Source organism: Ostrea edulis, chromosome 9, assembly GCF_947568905.1.
Source record: "Ostrea edulis chromosome 9, xbOstEdul1.1, whole genome shotgun sequence".
Lineage (NCBI taxonomy): Eukaryota > Metazoa > Mollusca > Bivalvia > Ostreida > Ostreidae > Ostrea > Ostrea edulis.
Window position 1 is genome coordinate 24,645,524 of NC_079172.1, and position 26,693 is coordinate 24,672,216.

At 35.2% G+C, this 26,693-nt stretch overlaps 1 protein-coding gene across 2 annotated transcripts; it reads right to left on the reverse strand.

Annotated features, from left to right (window-relative positions):
* Positions 1 to 59: 59 nt before the first annotated feature.
* On the reverse strand, positions 60 to 26,693 carry LOC125658219 (protein FAM193A-like). Of its 2 annotated transcripts, XM_048889383.2 has the most exons (20): positions 26,365 to 26,693; positions 22,398 to 22,563; positions 22,241 to 22,278; positions 22,066 to 22,146; positions 21,771 to 21,886; positions 21,327 to 21,488; positions 18,867 to 19,077; positions 17,650 to 17,774; positions 15,793 to 15,940; positions 15,562 to 15,677; positions 15,269 to 15,364; positions 11,391 to 11,621; positions 10,678 to 11,125; positions 8,613 to 9,845; positions 8,323 to 8,394; positions 8,133 to 8,204; positions 5,938 to 7,419; positions 5,461 to 5,527; positions 5,293 to 5,377; positions 60 to 1,305 (listed from the first exon to the last, which is right to left on the reverse strand). In XM_048889383.2, exons 1-20 carry the CDS (start codon positions 26,524 to 26,526, stop codon positions 1,203 to 1,205), a joined length of 5,214 nt encoding a protein of 1,737 aa, XP_048745340.2. In that variant the 5' UTR covers positions 26,527 to 26,693; the 3' UTR covers positions 60 to 1,202. The 2 variants fall into 2 exon arrangements, with proteins under 2 accessions (XP_048745340.2, XP_048745341.2); XM_048889384.2 differs by lacking the exon at positions 8,133 to 8,204.

Consider the following 26,693-nt stretch of genomic DNA (forward strand, 5'->3'; position numbering starts at 1 on the left):
CTATTGCATAAGCTCATCTGTTCTTTGACCCATAAAACTGTAAACAATGAAGCCAATACTCAAGTGTCCATTTCATTTATTAAATGTACATGGCAACATAACTTCAAAATATTAGGCCAACATGCAACAAAGCCCAAGACATCCTCAGCCCCGGAGTGGATCTGCCAGTTCCAATCACTCTTCTAGATCCCAATAGCAGGAAGTATATATTATTAAATCTTTTTATCTACAGGTCATGTCAAACAGTACTTTCATGCACAAACACAAATCTTGCATGCACATCATCAATACAGCAGTATAATTAATTCAGACACCAGAAACATCTTTCCTTCAATGCATTGTATATTAATTCCATCACATATAACACAGTGGATAATAGAAATTCATTCAATTTACGATTAACACCGACACTGCACTTTGACATTGGTTGACAAAAACGTGATTGACATCCACAGAGCAACGTATGTGCTTTGCATAGTCTGATTAAAACATAAGCCGGTAAAAAGGGAAATAAATAAAAATAACGGCTTTAACAACTGGGAAAACGGTCAACAATCACTAAAAGCCATTAGGCTGTGACACAGAAGTACAGCATATTTCACAGGAAATATTAGGTATCATTTAACAAGTGCAATTAATATATTTTAAGGTCATCATTATTCAAAACAAGACAATTGTGGTATCCAAGTCTATTAATTAATCTCGGACATCACCACGATGATATTTAATTGCAATCAATTAGCCTTCATGTCTAAAAGGTTTCAAAATTCATTTCAAAACTTAATTTGTTGAAACTTTTGCATAAAATCCTTGTAGTAATGTGTACTGGGAAAATTTCAACTCCTATAATTTCACCCTATACAGATTGAATAACAACTTCATTCAAATTTGCCCCAAACCATTTATTACAAATTTAGGGTAATAAGTATATCCAAATTTGTCCTGTTTTGAATTTGTCTATCCAAGATAAGGGCAAAATAGATGGGGCCAAAAATTTCCCAGTACAATGCAGGCATTGATAACTTTAAACTGTTTTTATCAGTTCACTCTTTACCAATGCTAATCAGACAGGAAGAAAATTGGTGAAATACTTTGATCAAATTTCATTTTACAATAAGAGCTTTTTATAACACTGACGAAAAAAAATTCAATATTCAAAGCCGAACACTGAAAAAGTCTGATGCACCATGGGTATCTGTTGCTCAGCTGCACCCCAACCCAGACTTCTTCTTAGCGAAAATATCTTTCAAGTTCATGTTGACTTGTAATTTTTCTCTTTTTACTGGCGTATTGTTCAAACAAAATCTGTAACAAATGAATAAATCATAACGTATGTTAAAATCAAATCACTTTAGTGAAGATTGAAATTGAAAAGTGATATGGAACATATACAATATCACACTCTAATGTTGATCTCAGACCTGATCACTCGAGGGGCAATCCCAGGTCCGAGATCAACATTAGAGTGTGATATTGTTTATATCATATACCTAAAACACAACAAGTTGATAAACATTTTTTTTTAAATTGGGTGGGGGGGAGGGGGAGGGGGGGGGGTGGGGGGGTCATTGACCCAAACATAAATACATGGTATACTGTACAACGATATTTGACTATTTCATTCCTTCAGAGAGTTTACTTTAATGGTTACGTTTCCAGTACTATTGACATTGTGAAACATGCTAAAGTCTGGGTTTTGTAGCTTTATTCCATTGCTGATTTTTATTTATTTTTTCGGATTTACCAAACTCGCCCGTTTTCAATATTTCATATAATTTGTAAGAGTTGTAGAACTTTGTTTACGTGGCGTCATCGTATGAACGGGAATGTTTACAGATCTGATGCTGCTATTTCTTTGCTTAAGGAATGTTACCTTATACTGAAGTAATTTTTTTTTTTTTTACCGTTTCCCATCTGTTTAGCATCTATAAGTCGTTGAAATACGTCGGAAGATAATGGTTCTACTTTTCTCGTTTTATTGCCAAGTCCTCGGGATTTTAGATTTCAGAAATCGTTTTAAAACAGTTTTCTACATCAAAATTGCTGTAAATTAACATTTTATCTCCATTAGGACCAGGGATTTCTGAAAATGCTTCAGTATCACCCTCCATAATCCTCCTACTGTTTTCTGTCACCTAGAACGTTGATTGTTTTGAAATGAAGTTAAACGTGTTATTGTTCTAAATAAACAATTGTTACTTGGGTTACCCCCCTTTGCTTAGATACTCGCTACAATTTAGCGCTGTTTTCAAAAATGTTTTTATTTAATTTTTCTGCTTAAATTAAATTTTGTCGTGGAAGAAAGTATTATATATGAAAAAAATTGTGTCTAACATCATTTTTTCATGTAGTTATGTTAGATTTCAAAAGATTAAAGTAGAAATAGCCATTTGAAATTTGAGGGCGAGACAGCCCCTTGACATCGGGCCGAGACAGAGATATCTCGGCCCTTAGGGCGAGACAGCCCTACCTACTTGCAGCTGTCTCACCCTAGCCAAGATAGGTGTATCAGGGCTGATACACTACTAGGTATATGATATATATAGAATATCACACTCTAATGTTGATCTCGGACCTGGGATTGGCCCCGAGAGTTGATCTCGGCCCGAGCCCGTAGGGCGAGGGCCGAGATCACTTGAGGGGCAATCCCAGGTCCGAGATCAACATTAGAGTGTGATATTGTTTATATCATATACCTAAAACACAACAAGTTGATAAACATTTTTTTAAAAATTGGGGGGGGGGGGGGGGGGGGGGGGATTTGACCCAAACATAAATAGATCTACATGGTATACTGTACAACAATATTTGACTATTTCATTCCTTCAGTGAGTTTACTTTAATGGTTATGTTTCCAGTACTATTGGCATTATGAAACATGCTAAAGTCTGGGTTTTGTAGCTTTATTCCACTGCTGGTCACAATAATTGGATGATTAGGCCTAATCATGGACATCCCCTCATGTGGTCTAGAATCTGAACGTTTTTGAACTGCTTGGCTGAGAAACTCGTCATATCTATCGCTGTGCTGTTCATGTACATGTATATACTATTAAGCAGCTCCTAGGGGCTTGCTAATGAATATTAAAATTGGAAATAAGTGAATTATTTTTATTTCTTTTTTCGGATTTACCAAACTCGCCCGTTTTCATTATTTCATATAATTTGTAAGAGTTGTAGAACTTTGTTTACGTGGCGTCATCGTATGAACGGGAATGTTTACAGATCTGATGCTGCTATTTATTTGCTTAGTGAATGTTACCTTATACTGAAGTAAGTTTTTTTTACCGTTTCCCATCTGTTTAGCATCTATAAGTCGTTGAAAAACGTCGGAAGATATTGGTTCTGCTTTTCTCGTTTTATTGCCAAGTCCTCGGGATTTTAGATTTCAGAAATCGTTTTAATTTTCTACATCAAAATTACCGTAAATTAACATTTTGATCTCCATTAGGACCGGGAATTTCTAATAATGCTTTAGTATCACCCTCCATAATCCTCCTACTGTTTTCTGTCGCCTAGAACGTTGATTGTTTTTAAATGAAGTTAAACGTGTTATTGTTCTAAATAAACAATTGTTACTTGGGTTACCCCCCTTTGCTTAGATACTCGCTACAATTTAGCGCTGTTTTTGAAAACGGTTTTATTTAATTTTTCTGCTTAAATTAAATTTTGTCGTGGAAGAAAGTATTATATTTGAAAAAAAATTGTGTCTAACATCATTTTTTCATGTAGTTATGTTAGATTTCAAAAGATTAAAGAAGAAATAGCCATTTGAAATTTGAGGGCGAGACAGCCCCTTGACAACGGGCCGAGACAGAGATATCTCGGCCCTTAGGGCGAGACAGCCCTACCTACTTGCAGCTGTCTCACCCTAGCCAAGATAGGTGTATCAGGGCTGATACACAACTAGGTATATGATATAATGAAGGACGACTCCTCGGTAATAAGCTTGTTTTCTCAAGGCCATGATTGAAAATGAAGAACGGGGAGAGAATGGCAATACATTTCAAAAAACTTAGGATATGGTGACAAAAAATCAATTGTCTTGTTCTCGAGCCTGCCACTGTGCAATATAATATTTTCCTTTAGATGTGGTTGCACATTTTACTCCTGAAAAAATCTGATAAGACAGAGACTCTGGTTTTACATTTACTATATGCTGTCCGAGACAGGCGTATAATGGAGTATGTCTTGACCTTTAACCCTCTAATCAGCAATGAACGTGTCCATACAGTGCCTAGCATGCAATGCTTGTTTACAAATATAAGAGAAAAAACTCGTGTTAATTTTCTGTTCCCATCATTTTGTTAAACGACCTTATCTGTTTATATAGTACTCATAGCAATAAGCTCTCTTTCTTTCAAATTTTATCTTTTGAGTATAGGATTATATTGTACGAGGAACATTTTCTGGGACGTGTTATTTAAACCAAAACGAGGATGTGAAGACACACCAAAATTCTATGCAATATACTCATGCACACATTGCTTGATGGCCTGGGGAAGTTGTACAAACCTGACATGGTAATGGAGGCATATAAGTTTGTATGTTCACGGTAAGAGGTCACTAGTCACTTGACCTTGATATTAGTTGGTAGCTCCTATCATTCTCTATTCATTTTTGAAGATCCCATGTTGCTACCATTCCCAGTTCTATTCTATGTTCAGAGGTCAATGTCACTGGAGTCTCTTGACCCTTATATTAGTTTGAAGACCCTGTCATTCTCTTCTTACTTCCAAAGACCCCTGGACTCCATCACATTTTTAAAGTTATATCTCTTGAATTTTGGAATTAATCTTTCCCCCAAAGAGTTCTATGTTAGACCCATCCTCATTTGATCCCTCCAAAACGTACCCTAACCCTCTTCAATTTGAAAACAAAAACATTTCTGTACAACTCAACACAATGGCGTATCATATGATATCCCCAAGTAAAATACCTTCATCGACGGCTTACAAAGAAAGGCTGCGAATATTTCAAGGCGTGATAAAGCAGAAGAATAAGAATAGAATAAACACAATAGCTGTCCAAACTTTTGTTTGGGAGAATTAACAAAAGGCCTTGTCATGAGAAATCTAAATATGAAATATCAAAGTCCTATTCCCCTTGGTTCAAAACATAAAGTCACGGTTAAATTTTTTCCCCTCTAAGTTTGACATTGATGCAGCATTGCCACCGCTGTTACTGAGTCATGACAAGAATTCTCTGGACATTTGTTCGCATTTTGCTTATTTTCACACGTTTCTTAATTATTTCTCCTTTGACTAGGGCTTTACATGATGGTAAATCACACCTTTTAAACTCTTCAAGTTCTTTTTCCACCTCATCCATCTCTCCATTATCGATATCTCCATCGGACTTTGGCATGAAGATTTCATCTGAAAAATTGAGATTTATATGTGCAATATGAATTCAAATAAACACAAGAATAGTTTTCAGTGTGCTGTTGTACTTTTCTTACCAATGACACTTAAATCTTCACTGTTTCTGTTCTTCCTGTTCTTCTTCTTGTTCTTGCTTCCTTTACCCTATTTAACATTTAAGCAAAGCTTACATTACTGGAAAACGTAGAGGATGTCTACATGGAATGATTTTATTCATGTGCAGTATAGAACAAATAAAGTTTTGCAAAGCAAATATGTACAGTGTTCATTATTTCGATTAAGAAATTAAAGTTGCTGTATTATTCTTCCCATCTGCTAACTTCATGCAAGGTTTCATCATTACAAGCACGCAACAACTGGAATTGCCTTTATCCAAATGGGTGATATTCTACACAAGTACGACAAAATTACTACCTTACACCCATTTATATGTATTGTGTGCAAGATTATCAAGTTTTCCAAGAAATATATGTACATCCATCATTATTCATCATAACTTACTTTGTTACTATGAAATAAAACAATTTCAGACACATTATGAAGCATAAACTAACCTGGTCTGGCGGTGAATCATCTTGCTTGTGAGCATTGTTTTTCTTGTCCGGTGACTTGGATATCAGTGAAGTAGGAGGCTGTGAGGAAAATACTGGAGGGGGTGGAGGCTGTCTAAACATCACACCATTCATTCCATGAGAAATACTTGTCTTCCCATTCTGAACCACACAAGGCCTAACTACATGGTTTTGTTGCAAACTTGTTGGAATATGCTGTGAAAAGCTAGCAGGTACCCCATTCTGTCTTGGCACATGCTTTTGTGGCAGGGGTTGTTGCTGCTGTTGCCTGGCTATCAGTTGTGCAGCTAGAGTCTGCTGTTTACTAATCTCTTCTGGGGTCAGTTTAGAAAGCTTAGTAATATTTGAAAATGGAGGATGCAGAGTAGGAGGATGCTGCATACTTTTAACAACTTCAGAGGATTGTTGTTGGTGGGCAGGTGGTATCTGTTGTTTGGCCTGTTGCCGAGGAGACTGAGGAATATTTTGTCTCTGGGACTGAGGTGTCTGTTTTGAGGCAGGTGCAGATTTTGGAAGTTGCTCTTGACCTGTTTGTTTTTGTGACTTAGGGGCCTGTATGGGCTGTTGGACTTGCTGGGCCATTGACACTTTGGGAGATACTGTTGTCTTCATGGACTGAGTGGCAACAGGAACTGGTTGTAAGATAACATTACTCTGGTTGACAGCAGTCTTTTTCACTTTTTTCGCATTCTGTTCCAGAACCTCCTCTATCACAGTTTTGGTTTTATGATTAGCACTTCCGTCATTGCCATTTGTTACTGGAACCTTCTTATTTTCACCCAGCTTTTTTGTATTATCAGGCAGACTAGATTTGTTACTCTTCTCCTTGGCAGCTTTGGGAGTATTCACCATCGGGGCAGTAGCCTGAATTCCTGCTGTTGTCTCAGCAACTCTTGGAGATGTGGCATTATTTGAAGTGTCTTTGACTTTGCCTACTGGTTGCGAAGTATTGGAAGCTGATTTCTTGGCACTAGATTTGCTTTTCTCTTTCTGAGCTGTGTCATCCTCTCTACCTGCTGGAGGTTCTCTAACAAGATTCAGATCTAGGTCAATACCATTAGTTATTTCCACTCCTTTCTTTTTCTTCTTCTTCTTTTTCTTCTGTGCTGCTTTCTCTTTCTCTTCCAACTCCAACTTAGCTAGTCTCTGTCTTTCTTTTTCAGCTTCCTCTTCTTCCCTTCTTAATCTTTCTGCTTCAAGTCTGGCTTTCTCCTCGGCCTTACGTTGCTTCTGCCTAGCCCGCTTCAATGCTTTAGAGGATTTTTCTGGAACCTGGTCTTTATTCTCGGTACCATTAATGTAGTTGAGCAGTTCATCCAAGCCTTTGACATCCACCGGGTCATCCTTTGGACTCTCTGGTTTGTCTTCACACTTCACTGGTGGGGCTGGTGAGTTGTTATTGTGATTGGAATTTGCCATTATACAATTCTGATGGTGAGCATCCTGCTGTTTTTCACTTTGTTGCTGAAATAAATTGTACATGTATCTTAGTTCATAATTCATCATAATAAGCTGGTTTTAAAAGTTTAGCAAAGAGACGTGTTCATATTATAAATGATTTGTCAAAAACAACCCAGCTCACCAGGGGGTATGCATGCAAGCTTGCATAATTTCTAATTTGCAAAGGTGACACACTGGTTCAAGTCAAACCGATTTCAAACTTTACTACTTATAAACATAACATGCACAAAGGATCCATCTCCTATCATTCAAAGACATATACATTGTAGCTAAGCTTAAGTTCGAATTTACAATAAGCTAAACATCATTGTCAATGTCACAACATCAGAACATTAATATTGAATCAGAAAGAACACATTAAAAATGAAAGTGCTGTCTTTTCTGGATAAAAAGATACTGACAAGATTAAATTTTTCAAAAGTATATGCAGGTCAAATTTAATGTCGATGTCATGAGATTTGAAAGTTTGGTATCATAGCAAAGATAAAAATTTCAAATATATATCAAAATTCTGTCTATTATGGTTGACAAAAGTTTTACCATGGTAAAGTTTTAGAAAAGCACATCAAATTATGCTAATCATAAAGGCCTTATCCCTTATTCCTGGTAGTTTAAAAGTTAATTTGTTTGGAAAAAGCTCTTTGTACAAGACATACGTGTAAGTATGTGAAATATGAACTTATAATAGGAACTACACTCAATCATAAAACATTAACCTTGCTGTCTAAGGATGCTGCCGCCGGGGGTATGACAATAGCTCTCCCGACATTCGTCCCGCCCCCGGCGAGCTAAAAATCAACCCAAAATTCATAAGTACACTCCCATATCAATATCAATACAAACTACATAGCTATGTTAAAGCAAAGAATTTTATACTCATATACGAATTATAGATAATTTCCTTACCTTCCGCTTTAGCCTCAGTCGCAACCTGTTCCTCATTTCTTCGTAATTCTTACTTGTTGGTGCCACTGGAGGCTGTAAGGCAAATTAAGAAGTTACTAGCTCTGATGCATAGGTACAATGATGCTACACAATGCAGTTTCTGCTTCATCAAAATGCAAGATGTGTTCATCATTTTGTGCCAACATTTACAAAAAATTCATGCAAGTTGAGGGGGTGGGTGGAATGAATCTTTATTTTATGAAATAAATTTTCAAATTTTCTAAAGGATAATCAAATGTACATGTACTTACATTTCCATGACCAAAAAATTCACAGTAGCAGCAATCACAGTATTTGCCCTCCTTTTGGTTGGATGTGGACGTGGAGGAACTCTGTTCTGAGCAGCTGTCGTCTACACTATCACAGTTCTCATCCCCACAGTGATTGTTACAATTTGGTTCCATACAAACAGTTGATGTGCCCACACTAACGTTATTGACAGTCGTCGGCATGGACACACCATTTGGACAGTGGTTATGGTCTGAAGTGGGCTGATGCACATGGTTGGGAGCATTCCGATTATTGTGGTTACAAGAATGGCTGTTATTGTTGGTATTTAAACTGTTAGCAAACTGGCGAATCATCTGCATGCCCTCTTTGGCATTCTCCCGGATATTTCTAGCAGCAGAGAATAGCTCCTGAGTGACCTTAACTGTGCTAGTACTGTTATTATTATTGTGAGACTGGCAGTTGGCATTGGTCTTTCCTAGTAGGGTAGAGTTATGCCTTTTACAGTGTTGAGAATGCTGTTTTTGGTCTGCTACTGATGATACACTGGGGGCGGGACAGACTGCCTGATTCTGTGAGATATTGCCTCCCAATGTGACTGGCCTTGTGCATGGTGGGCTCATACTACTAACAGGCATATCACTATGGGTCACCATCACAGCACTATGGTCATGGCTCATGTTTGAGACATTTGCCATTGACTGGGGAGTAGACAGTGACACATGGTGACTGACAGAGGTTTTGAAAGCACTTGTTGGTATTGTAGTGGTTGATACGGTCTCAACCCCCATCTGAGTTGCCACTGAGAAAGGTTCATTCAAGAAGTTTGCAGTGGAGAAATTAGTCGTTAGGGGAGGAGGAGGAAGAAGATCAGTACTAATACCACTGTACTTAGGAAAAGGAATGCGAGCATCGTAAGTATTATCCCATTCTCCATAAGCATGGTACATATGTTCATGGATTCCTTCAGGATTATCAAAGTCCAGCTTTGGTAAAACTTTCCCTGTAGTGTGCAGTAAGGATTTAGGCTGGCGGATTGGCATATGGAGGTCGTACAACTGAGTAGGTAGAAGAGGAGGAACGTGGTGATTGGCCAGTGCATGCAGACTGGGAGATCCGTGAATGTGAGGATACAGATGAAGCTCAGCTGGTCGTGATGTTTCAGGAGCAACGGTCTGAGGTAAAGACGTCGACACTGTATTTCCTTGTTCTCGTAAGCAGGCATAGCACTTACAAGAGTTTTCTTCCTGCTTTGTCTGAAAAGATTAAAAGATTGGGTAGCTGTCTTATATATTCATATAAACAACCTGATGGAGAAACTAATGAAAATTAAGTCAATTCAAGCTGACACAAGTTGTTCATTTCAGTGGTATGAGTTGTTTGAGGTCACACATTTGTGCAATGATTAACTGCTGGTGGGCAGAGCTTGCAGCAATGAATTAGAATAGTCATTTATAATGCATACACTGCTCGTCCAAATCTAGTGTTACTTATGCTTATTCTCAGCATTTACAGCTTTCAATTATTTAAAGTATGACATGATACAGTGACTGCCAGCAAGTAAAAGTCAAGTCTCTAAAGACAAGTGATTAACAAGATGTGTTTGTGAAACACAAATGTCCCAGATAATGGCCAATTCCAAACATGGCCAAGGTCACAAGAACAAATATGAAGAAATGCTCATGTGCAATAGGAAAGCTCTAATATTTACCATTCAGAAGTTATGACCCATGTCAAATCTTCTAAAAGTAGGTCAAATGCCAAGGTGAAAAGGTTTAGTACCCATGGAAATGTCTTACTCATGTGAAATATCAAAGCTCTAGCACTTACTGTTCAAAAGTTTTTAGCAAGGTTAAAGTTTCAGACAGAATGACAGACAGGACAAAAACAATATGCCCCTGATCTTCGATCTCGGAGGGCATAAAAAACAAAGTTGAATAACTTGTTCAATATGCAGTAAAACTAAATCTGGACATGCAGCAACATTATAAAACTCATTTTATAATTCAAGACATTTTAGTTTGATCCTATGCATTATACATAAAGTATACATAGTATATAAATGTATTACATAAAGATTACAGTTACCTTAAGCTCATTCTGTGCTTGCTTTTTACAGTGAAAGCAATCACATTTCTCTGAGCTAATGAGATCATCAAGTGCTTCATCATCATCGTCGTCGTCGTCATCATCATCATCTCCTAAATACATGGAGGGAGATATCAGTTCCCTAATACCATGCGAGTTCTTCTCCAAAGACTCCTCTCTTACTCCTCGCCCATCATCTTCTTCATCATAGTCAATATCGTAGTTATCAAGTTCATCATCATCATCATCTTCTTCTTCTTCATCACATATGTCCATGTCAGCCATCTGACCTGCTTCCTTGTCCTCTTCTTCCTCCTCCTCCTCCTCTTCATCTTCCTCCTCATCATCATCGTATATATTCACATCGTCACCATTTTCCTCATCCATTCTTTCACGATCTTCATTTTCTCCATCGTTGGACTGAATTTCATGGTCTGCCATACCCTCCCTATTGAGGTGCATATATGAAATAAATCTCAAATCTCATCCAAGTATGGTGTCATTTTAAACATAAAACTAAATCCATAAGTTAACTTTTATTTGAAGGATTTTATCATCTAACTTTTTGACCAATGCACAAGACATGTAAAAAACTTACTTCACAAAACTTGTTTCATTTCTAGGGTGTATTGAAATGAGTGAAAAATTCTCTAAAGGGGTTAAACAACTAACAATTCAATAGAAGTTTTAAATAATCAGTAAACACCACACACCTTAGGACTGACTCATTGAATGGGTCAGCGAGTCTCTCAGGGATGAGCGGACTAGATGACCCACTGCTAGAGGTGGTACTTGACATGGAAGGTGGACTGACATCAATCCGGTAACGGTTGGGGTCATGGAGAAAGGTGGGGTGTCCCCCAGGATTACTAGCCTCCAATGCCTCAGGATTGATTATTCCACAGGTGATCATATGAGTTATTGTACACTCATCACAGGGGCATCTACACAGAGGACAAATCAATCATTACTCTTCCTATCACTAGATCTTACTGACCAGCAAGTGTTAACTGACCCATGTCCACTTCATAACTAATCCCTACTTCATACTCTCTAAACATTAGTACTTTAATCATTGTGTTGTGTACAGTGAAACTTCTCCAAACCGGCCCCTCAGAAAACCGGTTCTCCCTGAATATCAGCCGATTTCCAAAGTCCTGGCAGAAATCTTAACATTTCCGTACAAAGAAAGTCTTACAAAACCGGCCACCCCTGAAAACCGGACATTGGCCACTTTTCAAGGTACATTTGTTAACAAACATGTGTAATTTACCCTTCTTCACTTTTTGAAGACTAGAAAATTTTAGCCAGAGGGTGATCAAAATCGGCCAGGTGTGCAAATTGCCAGGTGGGAAATTATCTACTGGAGGTGTGAAAAACACAAGTGGCCTTCCTAATTTCTATTGTTTACCTGTGCTATCATGAGTATCAAGTGACACTTGGCTAATCTAAGCTACCCTTCTAAATTCTGTACAAAGTGTAAAAAACAGTTAGGAACATATTGAATGAATAAGGGCTGTTCCATTAAAACATATGAGGTACCCGGGGAAGGCACTTTAAAATTTGGGTAACCACCCATAAAAGCATAAAAATGTAAAGAGGGACCACTCACAGAAGCAATTTTAGAGAGTGCGGCACCACCCATAGAAGTGAAATAAATGTGAAATACACTTTTTCTTTAAATTCAATATGTATGAATGACTATTTATAACCCCTGTATAGAGGTCTATTTTCAGATGTTCCCAAGCATGATAGTAAAGAGAAGAAGAGTATCTTGGGTGTCATCACCATTCAAATAACTGGCCATCAATGAAGCTTGATCATAGAACCATCAATTTATTTTATCACGACTGTCTTTCTTAAACATGATGAACTAAATTAATTTTATAAGTCTACCTGTTCATAAAAAGTCTAGTATTGTAAATGTTCAAAAACAACTAGATCTATTAAAAGTTTTATAATTGACTAGTATTTTGAGTATTAAAAAACAAGAAAATGTGTCTCTTTACGTAAATAAAATGATATTCTATGTTTCTTAGTCAATATATAAATTTACAACCTGCAACTTAAGATTTGTGAGGCTCTATTCTACCGTTTTCAACAATTTCGATAAATTCCAATTTCTCGATTCATATTTGTGCGCCATGTTTGATGTACTGAAGTTTCAACTTCCGATTGTCAAGTCATTTGCATATGTCATATAAAGTAGTATTTACATCAATGGACAAGTATGGAGGCGAAAGCTATTTCGTTGGTATTGAAAAGGTTTGAATTTAATATCAAGTTAAAAACCGAACAGCAGAGTGTAAATTCTTTCTGCAACAATATGATTTTCCTTTCTTTGTCGAAGTGGCTCAAGTAACTACATTTTCGCGCCGATTGTCAATGTTTAGGTTTTTCATTAGATCTACCTACGAGATTTCGCGATAACAAGCATGGCGGAGCAGACGAAGAATTTTGCATGCTGTACATTATATTTATTGAAAAACACCTTTATTAGACATGCCCGAGCACAAAGTTGGTACTCCTTTTGGTGTAATTTGTAAACAACTTTTGGGACTAATACACAGTGAAGAGTTTATCGGTTATTCATAAAATTATTTTGCACCATTACGGAGATCCTATGGAATTGTAACCTCATCCCGAAAACGTCAGAATAAAAAAAAATTGGATAGGGCTACATTATTGCAGCTAGAAAAAATCAAAAACCGTTTCAATGGACCACGAGCTCGCTTTGTTTTCCATTTTGGACAAGGGAGATAATCCAAATTTCCGGTCGCTATAATTTTAGAGTCAAACTGGAAACAATAACCGGATCGCGGAACCTCATCGACCGAGATAAAATGAAGACAGAAAACGGCGTTCGTTTCACATTCTACTTTCAACCCTTCCCTTCTCGTTGCATTCCTCTCAGTTTCGGTAAAAAATAAAGATTTTATCAAAACAACCACCCACAGATGCAGTTTTCTGGCGGTAGGTACCCACCATATATGCAATTTTCTACCAATGACAAGCACCCATAGATTTTTTTTTAATTGCCGTCCCCGGGTACCTCATATGTTTTAATGGAACAGCCCTAAGTATCAAACGACATATTGTTGCACCATACTATCGCATGGATATAATGACTGTTAATGATAATCATTAAATAATAAATTAATTTTCTTGGTTTCCATAGACTTAAAATTCCTAAGAAATATTCAAATTACAATTTCATATTTACTACTGTACTTTTTAAAAACGTCAAAACAAATTTGTTAATGATGTAAGCGATGAATGTAAACAGAGTGTTTATAGGTAAGAGGAATTCCAATGATAGGCTTCTGTGTTTTCTTTAAGTATCCTGTTATAGATATTCAGTTTAAAATTAGATGATTTCAGCGAGAATTTATAATTACCTGCAGGTAGAAATGGACTAATTTGATCTCTACCGATAATTTATCATAGATCACCAGAAGAAAGTGAATAGTACCTACTTTGACAATATTGAGATAAAATGTCTCTAAATGCTAAATTTTCAGTAAACCGGCCATCCCTATAAACCGACCATTTTTATTGGTCCAAGAGCCGCCCGGTTTAGAGAAGTTTCACTATATAACCAAAAAATGCCCGTTAAGGTACATATCAACATTCATTCCTAAGGTGAAATACCATTTTATGGGTATTTTGTGAGGGTGGGAAATGTTTTGACTTATTTCTAAAAGGTAGAATTTAATTTTCTGCATTTTGAAATCTTGCAATTTAATCTAACTTTGATATGTGAATCAATCAAAATGATTTTATGTCATTCACAAGTTGTTTACAAAGACAGAACAAGGTCACAGAAAGTGAATGCTATTAATCTACATCTTTTTCAAAACCGAAATCACTAAAAAAAATAATCTACCCACTTTCAAAACTATAATGTCTTGTCAGCTTTGTTGTATCAGATCACCAGCAGTTTCATCACCATATCTTAATTGCTCATGTTTTTAAAAACACTGCCACTTAACTTATCATTGACTTTCCTACTGCTATGACATTTCAGACAGCCTGTTGGGAACTCAAGGGATTTATAATACTTCAGAAAACACATGCCCTGTGTAGGACCTACAAATCTTGTGCAATATAGCCACTATGAATGATCTCAACTTTAGATTTCCCCTCAGGAGACTTCTAATTATGATTAGAATTTATAAATGAGATTGCAACTTAACAAAATGAGCAAGATTACAACCTCTTGCAGGGAGACAATCAGTTTTAAACTGAACACACTATTGTTGCTACTTGTCCTGTATTTAGGTGCAGCAGTTATCTCTTCATCTCCACTTCCTGTAATCTACCAGTCATTTACCCATTATATGGTATCTTATTTGCTTCCCCACTAAATTCTACATTTGTTTTGTTTACAATATCTATTATCATACAGAGCAGTTTATAAATTGCAGATAAAATCATGTGGGTGCTAATTGAGACTTGCAAGATACTGCATCAGCAAAATGAATGTTTCACTTGACTAAAATGTCATTGGAATATTTTGTGATTTAATCAGCATACTGTTCATAAAAAATTAAACAACTGCACATAAACTTTCTTGGATATAAAAACCCACCTCTTCCGGTTACATCGCGGACAATGGCATTCCTCGGGACCTGGCTTAGTCCCCTGTAACATCATCCGCATCGTTTCTGTAAACTGTGCTTCAAAACTAAAAATATATGCAAATTAAAAAAGGACAGGTGTCAGATTTGATCAATTCTGACTTTATATCAGGGAGGCAGACATTTACACATATTAAGATAGACTTTTCTATACACATACCTATGAGACATTGGTGAGGTATTACTTTTTATATCAGGGAGGCAGACATTTACACATATTAGATAGACTTTTCTATACACATACCTATGAGACATTGGTGAGGTATTACTTTTCACCACCTGCTCTTCCAAAATCTTTCTTTGTGCCTTGAAGAACTCCCAATCCTCTTTGAGCATTTTTTGTTTCAATTTCAATGTGGCCTGCAAAGTGTAAAATACAATATTCACATCTGTTTGTATATTCTTCATGGGAAGTCAGATCAATCAAGTTTTACATGTCAATCAAAGTAACGTAGGTCTGCAATAGGGCACCCACCTGTTCCTCGTTATATTGTTCAATCAGTTGATGACTGTCCCGCCACACTACAGATATCACAGACATTTCATCGTCAAACTTTAAGTAACGATGTAAAAGATTCGGATATGTATCCTCATGATACGACTCCTTAGAGGCGGCACCAAGCCTGCAACAAATAAAATAACAATTATTATTATACCTCAGAATGTTTTTGCTATATAAATATTAGGTGAATAAATTTGCTATTTCTTCTGGATAATGCTAGCTGTGAAATAGTTTCTGAACTATCTGCCCTAGGTAAATAGTCTCGAAACTATTTACTGGATGCTATATTTTCCCCGCGTTTTCTTTTCTGTGACGTCAAAGTCCGATAACTCTAATTAGTTTACTTCATTTTGGTATGTCTGACACAAGTAAAGTCTACTTTGGTATAATAAAAAAACCTACTTACTGACTATTTGGACAAAGCAAGTTTATTGTCCCCCTCGACAGCAACTACAGTTGCTGTCTTGGGGGACAATAAACTTGCTATTGTCCTCATAGCCAGTAAATAGGTGTATACCATTAGGCCTTGTATTTGAAAAATAGGTTATCATTACTATCTATTGTCAAACTGAATTGTAACGTCATTTTAATACACAAGTGAAAATATTAAAATATGAAATACAGTACACACTGCATTTCAAATGTTAACACATGTTGTACATCTACGTAGGTGTTATACAAATGCTCAATCGCAGAACATCCCACTATTCAACGGAGTTTTTAAGAACTAGACCAAAACAATACCATGCATTCTCAAATCTTGTCATGTGTGAACAACAATAAAAGGAAAATAACTCATTGATAGATAAACCACTTTTTTCCCAAATTGATGAATTCTTTTTAATGCCACCCTCGACGTAACGCCAAAATAGTCTAGGATATACCGAAGTGACTCTGTACTTCATAATTTTATTATCATTTCACATGGTGGATAAAAATACTTGTTTGCTACAGTGTACAAGTACATCAGGTGCCAATAAACAGAACATGTTAGTTATATCGAATTGGTATCTCTAGTGCAATCTTTCTGTCAAAATCTGTTTATTCACATGCAATTGAATTTTTTGAAAGTAAAGATTTCTGTAACAACTTACATTGCATACCTCAACCTGCATTGCAATTACTCTATAAACAAAATTGTTTTAAGGCAGTAGTAGTGAATTGTATTGGAAATGTAAATTCAAACTGATAAATAGAACTTGTAGTTAACCCCCCCCCCCCCCTTCTGGATATAGAGGATGTTTTTTATCTAGTCAAGCATTTTCAGTTTGGTTTTAGGTCTTTTTTGGTTATTTTTTTTTTTTTCATTTTTGAAATTCTCAGTACTAATTGTACCATACAGAAATAAACATTACAGAAGTAACACCCAGCCATCCCAACCCTAAAAATTAACAAAATGTGTGTTTCAATCAAGCGTCCTCCATAAACCCAATGAAACTAAACCTCGTTTTTATCAAATATACATGTATAATACAACCTGCTGAAACTTAGCATAATAAAGAATACCACAAGCTTTACTACACACCGTTTCTTTTAAAAATACTGTTTATGCAAAGCTTTAAACTCCAATGACAAACATGCCCTATGCTTCCGGTGTAAAGAGAGTAACTTAACTTTGCTTGCATGATTGACCTTTCAGTGAGGATTTTGCAATGCCTGAATGACAATTGTTACATCACCACTCAATTCACTTCAGACCAATCTGATTAAAATCAGCTCCTTGATCCGTTACTCTTTTTTATAAATGTCGCTACACGTAGCTTAATCAGACTGATTTAAGACTTTGTAATTCTTGTTTCATGAAATATAACAAAAGCCAAGAATTCTCACCTGAGCTGTGAAATAATAAGGTGAAGACTGCTCTGAATGGAAGGTTCTGTATAGGCAATGGACTGAAACAGGTGCTTGTTGTGCAGTTCCCATGTCACATTAAACTTAGAGAGATGATCAGTTTTCTGAAATAAACAGTCACTAGTGACTTAGTACGAAAGACTGCTTTGGCGAACACTAAACATTAAAGATCCTCCTTTTGGTTATACAAGCAAAGAAATCCAAAGTTTTTGCATTTGATATGTTATCTATAAAAAAGAGACTTTCTTATCTATAATATACATATCTTACATAATTATCATATATAAATGATGTGCATATGAATCTTGATAAATATAGTACATCTATTTTAAAGACTGGAAATTCTGATTGTTATGAAAGTATAACGTAAATGTAAGAGTTCGCGCTGCATGAAGTATACCAGCGTTTTTCAAAAATGAAACTGATTTCTTAACCATTTCAGGTCTATGAATGAAGTAATCCAATTTTTTTATGCCATGACTTAAAACAGAAAAAAAACCACCCAAGCATTCTGAGAGTATTGCATGGCAATACATAGACCCCTACCGGTCGCAAAATTACTGGACCGCAACAATATTCGAAATTCATTATGTAGGTTATGGTAAAGGAGAAAATTGGGGAACCAGGATAGGAATGGTTGGAAATCAACTACTATTCAGGTACAAAGACTAGACCAAGAAAAAGACAAATTTATAATTAGGTTTAAGCTTTTAACCAAGTCAATGAACTGTGAAATGTTGGTGATCATGAATAATTTAGCTACATTGTTGTATTACTATGCTAGAAGTCCAAGGGCCACAACTTAGTGAAAAATCAATGGACCGAGACGAAATTCAAACTTGTACCTTGTTATGGCAAAGCAATGTACCAAATATCAAATGAATATCTGCAAGCAAAACAAAAAATAAAGTCTGGAAAACTGATAATTCATGCTATTTTTCTAAATCCAAGGGCCATAACTTGGTGAAAAATCAATCAACCGAGACAAAATTCAAACTAGATCTGCAACTTGTTATGGCAAAGCAATGTACCAAATATCAAATAAATATCTGCAAGCACAACAAATCAAAAAGTCCGGAAAACTGATAATTCATGCAATTTTTGCAAATTTTCAATCTAGGTGTGCTTCCTTTGTAAGTGTAAACAATACACAAACACATGTAGCATTCTGTGAGAAAATACAAAGTAATGCGTACTAATTTTTCTAAAATTTTGCCCATTTTCCGTGAGACCACACAAAGATGTTCATATTCGTCCAGAAGGAGCTGAATGAAAGACTTGGCCTCAGGAGGAGATTTGTAGCCAGAGTTGAGTTGCTTCAGCAGTTTCACTTTCATTTCTATCACAAATTCTCGGACCTGGGACTCCAATCTTAGGAAGAGTTGGTGAGGATCTCTAACACACAGTCTGCAAAAAAAAAAAAACAACATAGATTAATTATTAAACAAACCCTATCCTTGATTTATAATTTCTTTTTTAGAATTGAGGTAAATATCCATACTACACGTACATGTACGTCAATCAACACCTGACATGCTGATTACGCATCATGAATGTTATCACAATTTAACAAACCCAATGGAATTTCAGTGAACATTGGAGACCCAACTGATGTCCCCTCTTGACCGATTTGTTTCAAAGCAAACAACTACATGAGAAATGAACAAAATTAGATATTAGATATCCAGTTGCTTTAAAAAGAGGGAGAGAAAAAAATTCTTACATCAAACTTTTGAACAATAACAACGATCATAAAATTGTTTAGTCATTCCTATTCATTTTCAATCAGACGTCTATAAATACTGAAAATCTTATTAATTATGATGTGTGATGAAATCATGTTGCTCACCTATATGTAGGTCGTATCTATTCTTAGGCCACTTAATTTGTGAACTGCAGATCACGATACTAATTATAGTACATATATCAAATCATCTACTGCAACATGCATATTTCTGTATGATAAAATGTACCAACTGTTACACTTTTGTTATATATTCTTAGTACTAAAGGTATTCCATGTATACTGAAAGGATAATGAACAATTTTGAAAGATTTAGATCAACATAAATGTTTATTGTTAAGTAAGGATGAAAGTGAAGCAGATGAAATTCACATGACTGGTAAATGATTAGAGGCTGACCTTTTTGCACTTAAGACTTTTTGGAAGAGTTGTCTGCCCTTTGTAAAAATAAGAAAAATCAAATTTTCTAAAAATGTTGTCGTCAATGATTAATTTTATTTCATATTTTCACTAAGAGAAAGTGTTTGTAACTTTCTACCAAGATATTTGTATGAAAATATAATTTCTTTTAAAAATATTGTAATAAAACATGCTTTTCCCATATACTTCAATGTTAAATTCTAAGTGAAATAAATCAAGCAGTAAACAAAATTTAGAAAATTCTTATGGTGGATTATTTTTATTTGATGAACCCTTCAAAATGATACCATGATTACAAAAATTCCACCATCCATTTATTAGATATGAAATATGGTCATTATAGTTATTATACAATGTTGCCATGACCTTGAAATCTATGCAAAATCTTGCACCTAATACATGTGTGTACCCCCGAATGTGTATATCTCTAACAAATCTGTATACATATATCTATGTTCAAATTATTTTCAAGACAATGAACTAAAACATTACCAGCATGACAGGTGCAAAATAGCATTTATCTAAATTTCTTGTGTATTCTTGTACATATCATGGTCACAGCCTTCGCCGAGGGTCAAAGTTTATATAACACAATTTACAATACAGGCCTAAACAGCTTGGTACTACATGCAGTTAATATCCACATCATATGCCTGCATTGCAGTAATATGAAATATTCAAGTTTCCCCAAAACCTGTTGCAGGGGTTAACACTAACTGACTACACAAATGTAAAATGTTCTCTGATCTACATGCTGTGCATGTACCTTTAACCTCTGTTCATACTTTTAACATTGATCCAACTACCATAATAATCATCTGTTGTGATGTCATGACCATATTCAAGTGACATAAAATCTGAACAACAAAGCTACTGATAACCAGTTAACATCTTTCATTCAATCATTAGTCTATGATTTGATCATTACTCAATGTGAAACACACATTCATCATATCTCATCTGTACCCCATGTGCATTTTGTGTCTAATGGTGTGTGGAGTGTATAGGTAAAACAATGAAATGTTTGAAAAATTTCAAGGTTTCAGACGTCAAAATTTTCTTGATATCAAAGGCCATACAGTGAAAATTTGGACCACTATATATAAAAGTTCATCCCTTTGAAATTTGACAGTATGGTTCATTTAAAGAAAATAAATTTTGAAAACATTCAAATTTAATACATTTGAAATAATTTAAAGAGAAAAAACATATTTCCACCGATAAAAAAAATAATCAATTATTCAATTTTTTTTTTTTTTTTTTTAAATTATCATTTAAAAAACCCAACATGTTTTAATGTATATTTATAAAAGGTTGTATATTGGACAAACATTCTTTTTTTTTTTTAACATGATTTGATCAATATATAATATCCTTGACAAAATACAGACAACATTTGAGACAGAAATCTATTGGGGTTTCAATCTTGAAAGGTGGTATGGATATTTACCTTAAATCTTTGGAAGAAACATAATGAGAGAGTTAATCTAACCTATGAACCAGCTCTTGGGCCGAATCGTCATCGGGAACATTTGTATCCTCTTCATACAAATCCCCCTCCCGTCTCCCATACAACATGCGTACAAGTTTTCGTAAGTCGGTCCAACAGTTCTGAAGTTCCTGAGTCTCCCTGTCATGTTCTGTCTCTATTTGTCTAAAATAAAGAAAATAGAGATCTTCAATGGATTACAGGACATCAACTTTTTTTTCCATGACTATTTTATTTGCAAATTAGCAATGGTCATAGTATTTGCATCAAGTTATATCTGTGTGTGTACACATACACTTTATGCATTAACATAATAAATGGCTAGCTAATAAAAACATTCACGAACGTTCTGCTTGTGAACTTGTCTTGCACAAAAACAAAAGCTGGTTTACGGTACTGTAAGTATGAATAGTTTAAAGAGACTTGTAAAAAAAAAAAAAGTTGAACCTTCTCTCTGAGCATGCCTCACAGTTACAAACTGTGCCACTGGGTGCAGCTGGCTCAGAGTCCAAACCTGGGTCCAAAAACGGCAAAGGTGATGGCTCTGGTGGTAAATCTGCATCCTTAATATACAAAGTTCGCTTTTCAACAGACAGCTATTGAAATTGAGCACTCAATGATTTCACATCCAACTTACTGATACCAATTATTCAAAACTTTCAAAGTTTGACAATATCTTCAAAGTTTTATAGTGCATAATGATGGGACTAAATTGCATAACACAATACAATAACTGACATACCATAAATGATGTCATGTCAACTTTTCTATCAATCCCTTGTTCAGTGGCTTTCCTGCACTCCAAACATACCCACAAAGGTAACTAAATTAAAAAAGGCGAGTTATTATTCACTGCTTAGTATTACAAAATGAAAACACCAGGAAATTGACATTTTCTAAAATGCTGCATTATGTACCTGAGACAAAGCATTTTCCATGCCCTTGCACGAGCCATCTAAACAAAGAAACATAAACATGTAAATGTATCTAGTAAAGAAGATAAATTTCATATATTATGCTAAATATTTCCATAATAAGCAATGGTCATTCATGTTCTTAAATTCAAATTAATACCAGTATCTCCAAATGAAAGTGGGTCAGGAACCTCGTTTCTCTCACACCCACACAGAAGACACCGTTCCTTATCCAGGTATGGGTTAGGGCCTCTGGACAGAGACAATAGCTGAGGAAGTTCGCTATCATCCTTGGCATCCATTAATTTTTCTAATTTCTGCATAGTCTGCAAAATGAAAAATCATTTGTTTGGATTTTCTTTTACCCTAATCACAATTTATTTCCAAGTCATGCAGCACCCACAGCTCGTACAAGTAGATGAATCAATAAATGAAATAATTTTTTTTTACAGCTGTAGCAATTGTCACTGGAAACTATGATAAGTCTGTAACAGCTGAAAGAACGCAGTCCATTAGGCGAGCAAAAAATTGGTTTCAACAGTGAACTTGTACAGTCAATTCCTCAATTTATTCACATCCCAGAGTTTAAATTCCCTCCCCTTCCTAAATATTTGTTCTAGTTTGATGAAATTAAGAACACAGTAATTAAAGGGACTGGTTCACAATTTTTTATATGTAAACAAAGACTCAAGCCTTTTTATGTATACAAACAAACAATTGAAATATTGATTTTGTCATATAAAGCATTTTAATTTTGTATAGTCACAAATTCTAACTATTAGATGACACACTTACCCCAAAAATGCTTGAAATGTGAAAGATATAATATACTTAGATTTCTTTTGAAAATTTCGTAAACAATAACATACCGCAATCTTTGTATACAAAACAAATAATAAACTCTTTAAATTGAGCTTCTATGAAAATGTATAACCTTAATTTTTATGTGAACTCTTTTAAACACATTAGACAGTAGATTTTGATCATCAAAAGTGAAAAAAAAAAAATGCTGGGGAAAATCGTGAATCAGTCCCTTTAAAAAACCTCTATTGTATGCCTTACATATTGAGATCAGCATGTAACCTACACGAATGCATTTGTTCTACTGTACAATAATATGAATACAAATTTGGAATTGCAAATATAATTGAATCACCCAAATTACAGTGTTTCAAAGATTATCAAGTCAGTGATTTTTCTACCTCCAATTAAGGTTAAAAAACCAAACCCTTTCCCATTTTGAAAACTTCCAAAATTCGCATTGTTTTTGTAAAATAGAATTTTTCATGTACAACATATTCTAAAACCTAACATTGTTCAGAGTCTTCATTTAATAATGAAACAGGCGATGTGTTTGTACGTCTATAAGATGCAGACAACTGTATGGTTTTACATTGGAAATGTCACAGAATTCAAAATAGTACTTAGTTGTATCAGGATGATGTTCTGAGGGATTTTTTTTAACTCTGTGTTTCACATGATTACTCAATCTTCCACAGCTATAGTAGAAAGTGGATTTTCTAGTTTGTCCAATACTGTGACTAAGAAAAGAAACATGCTAACTGGGGAAAAAAAACCCACCTACTCTTTATAATGTGCATTTGACACAAAAATAAAGACCTAGCTATCATATATGAAAATTCGGAGAAAATAACTGACAACTTACGAGAAATGTATGAATGTAGAACTGAGACAAGTGTTATTTTCATAAATTAATGTAATATGTGCTAAAATTACTTATTTATTGTACGTTACACACAAATTAACATGATTAAAGTTAATAACAATGTTATTGATTTTTTCCAATATGATAAAAATGATTTTTTTCCCAATCAAAAACACCCAGACCCCTCATGAAAAATGTCGAAAAATCACTGCAAGTAATCTGTTAATGTAAAACTTGTACAGTACCAATTTTGATGCACCAGATGCGCATTTCGACAAATAATGTCTCTTCAGTGATGCTCAACCGAAATGTTTGAAATCCGAAATAACAATGAAGTTTTAGAGCTATTTTAGGGAAAAACAGTGTGCCAAAAAAGTGGAGTCAAATTCGTCTAAGGATAAGAGCTATGCATGAGGGAGATAATCCTTAATATATCTTCATTTACACATCCTTATCAAACAAAGCCTTCAGACCTTCAATTACAAACTTAATATCTGCATTTAAGATACATGCACTTCCAGGATTAAATCAGGACTCATTTTATAGTGTTACATCCTGCAAGCAAGTGGTCATTTTATAAGTATACAATAGTTTCTGATGGTCAAATATGTCAGGGCTTGAAACTAATTTTTTATGTCACCAGTCCAGCCAGACTGATAAAGGTACAATTTCAACCAGTCTGCAAAAAAATTTTACCAGTCCACCAGAGTTTTCCAAAAATAATCAATATATTTTGTTAATGTCATTAAAATTAGATAATGGAATTGAACTAAATGTGCCTCAGATGTTATTTTAACACTTATGTGAGATTTATATTTACTAATCTGGTTCGTGTGATATCTAAAGAGGAATGCCGAAAGCGTGTTTACAATTTTATGAATAGGTTTTCCAAAATGACGTTTTAGGAAATTGACTAGTCCCATCGGACTGACTAAAAGAAATGTCAATCAGTCTGACAGACTTTTTAGCAGTCACGGACTGACGGGCATATGTTAATTTCGAGCCCTGTATGCTCTACAAAAGTCAATTTCTTCCTGTAATGAAAGCTTCCCCCGACATATTCTTAAACATACCTTCCCAATATTTCTTGTACTACGGAAAGGTGATTCTTACACATATTTCAATAGACAGTTTGACAACAAAGAAAATTGAAATCTTTGAACTGTATCAATGGAACTACATGTTGCATCTCATTTGAAAACCATTAGTTTAGACAGAATTTACCTATAACAACTTATTTAACAAACCAGCAATGTTCAACACCATTGAACTGTTGCTCCTTTGGGATATATCATTATCAACTTTTAGAGAAAGCATTGTGCTGTCAGTCCTAATGTTTGATGAAAATATTGAAAATTCATACTACTTAGAAGTTTAGACAATTATAAAAACTGCCTAGATCTACTGTGTAATTTTACAACGGCCATATGATTTTACTTTTCAACAATGGTTGTAAAGTGAACCGAACCCACTTATTGTAGTGGTTCAGCACAGAGACACAAAATGAATATAAAATTGAAGATGACACTTGCATGTTCTGTTATATCTCTTTCTTCTTCTACTTTTAAGATAGTTCAACAAAAATCAAATAAGTACTACAAAGCCTATAGACTACATACCCCATGTCCAGCAGAATTCGAACCTTATAATCTTAACAACTCTGGATTAAAATAATTCTTGATTATAAATTAATAATTTGGATCTTTTGAAATTAAATTACTTCAGAACTGAGAAGACATGATGATGACTTTCTAGCCAAAAATAGCTTTCCTTTTGTTTGTCGTGAAATGAACAAATCAACAGACCATTAGCAGTTGTTTATATTTTCCTTGTATCAAAGATTTCTATAAATATCATTTGCAGACTGTAAGGTAATACTTATTTGGTACTAGATGTCAAGGACCTGGTTGTGGTAGAAACTTTCACTCCTCTGTTTAAGTTATTAGTACTGGCAATACTAACTCACCGAGGGATCACATGTACTAACACTTTCATTGCAATACACTAATAAAGAGTCTGGCTTCTTGCCAAATCTTGACAACTCTCTGTAGAGCATATTACACAAAGAAATAATTCTACTAGAAATGGTCAGGCTAGTCTTCTTCCAAAACAAATATAGTGATATTGTGTTTCTATCGTGATTATTAGAAACAGAGTGGTCAAACTTCGATTGCCATATATGGCAAGCACAAACATGCCTGCAGTGCAGCTAATTGAATAGCACTTGGTACACTGCATTATGTATTTTTGTGGAAAATAAACTTCAACAGTCATAAAGATACTTCCTAGACTTGAATTTTTAGCAATACTCACACATATCTGAAGACAGAAAACTTCTCAAGTTTAGCATTCACGCGATGGCGAAAACGATACATAGAATTTTTCATGAATAAAATAAAAATTTTAGCATAATTTTATATCAATTATATATACAACGACAACAACACTGTAAAATAACTACCTCGGAATCAAGACTTGGCGACAATATCTCCTTTGGAGCAGGGTTTGACATATCAAAACCTAGTGACCCAGGAAAACTTTGACATGTCTGGTTTGAGGTCTTGACGACAGAACTGCCCTTGTGCCGCCTTCGCTTGGCTTTTCGCTCTTCTGGACCGCTCATTTTAATTTTTCTACTTTCTTTCGTATCTTCAATTAATCTTACTCATATACTTTCAGCAGCGCGGAAGTTTTCTGTGTTTAAAGTCTCGAATCGTATCGGGGTGTTCATTTCTCCTAAACCAACATGGCGATGGGGTAACATTCCCAGCATTCTTTTCGTTGCTTCCG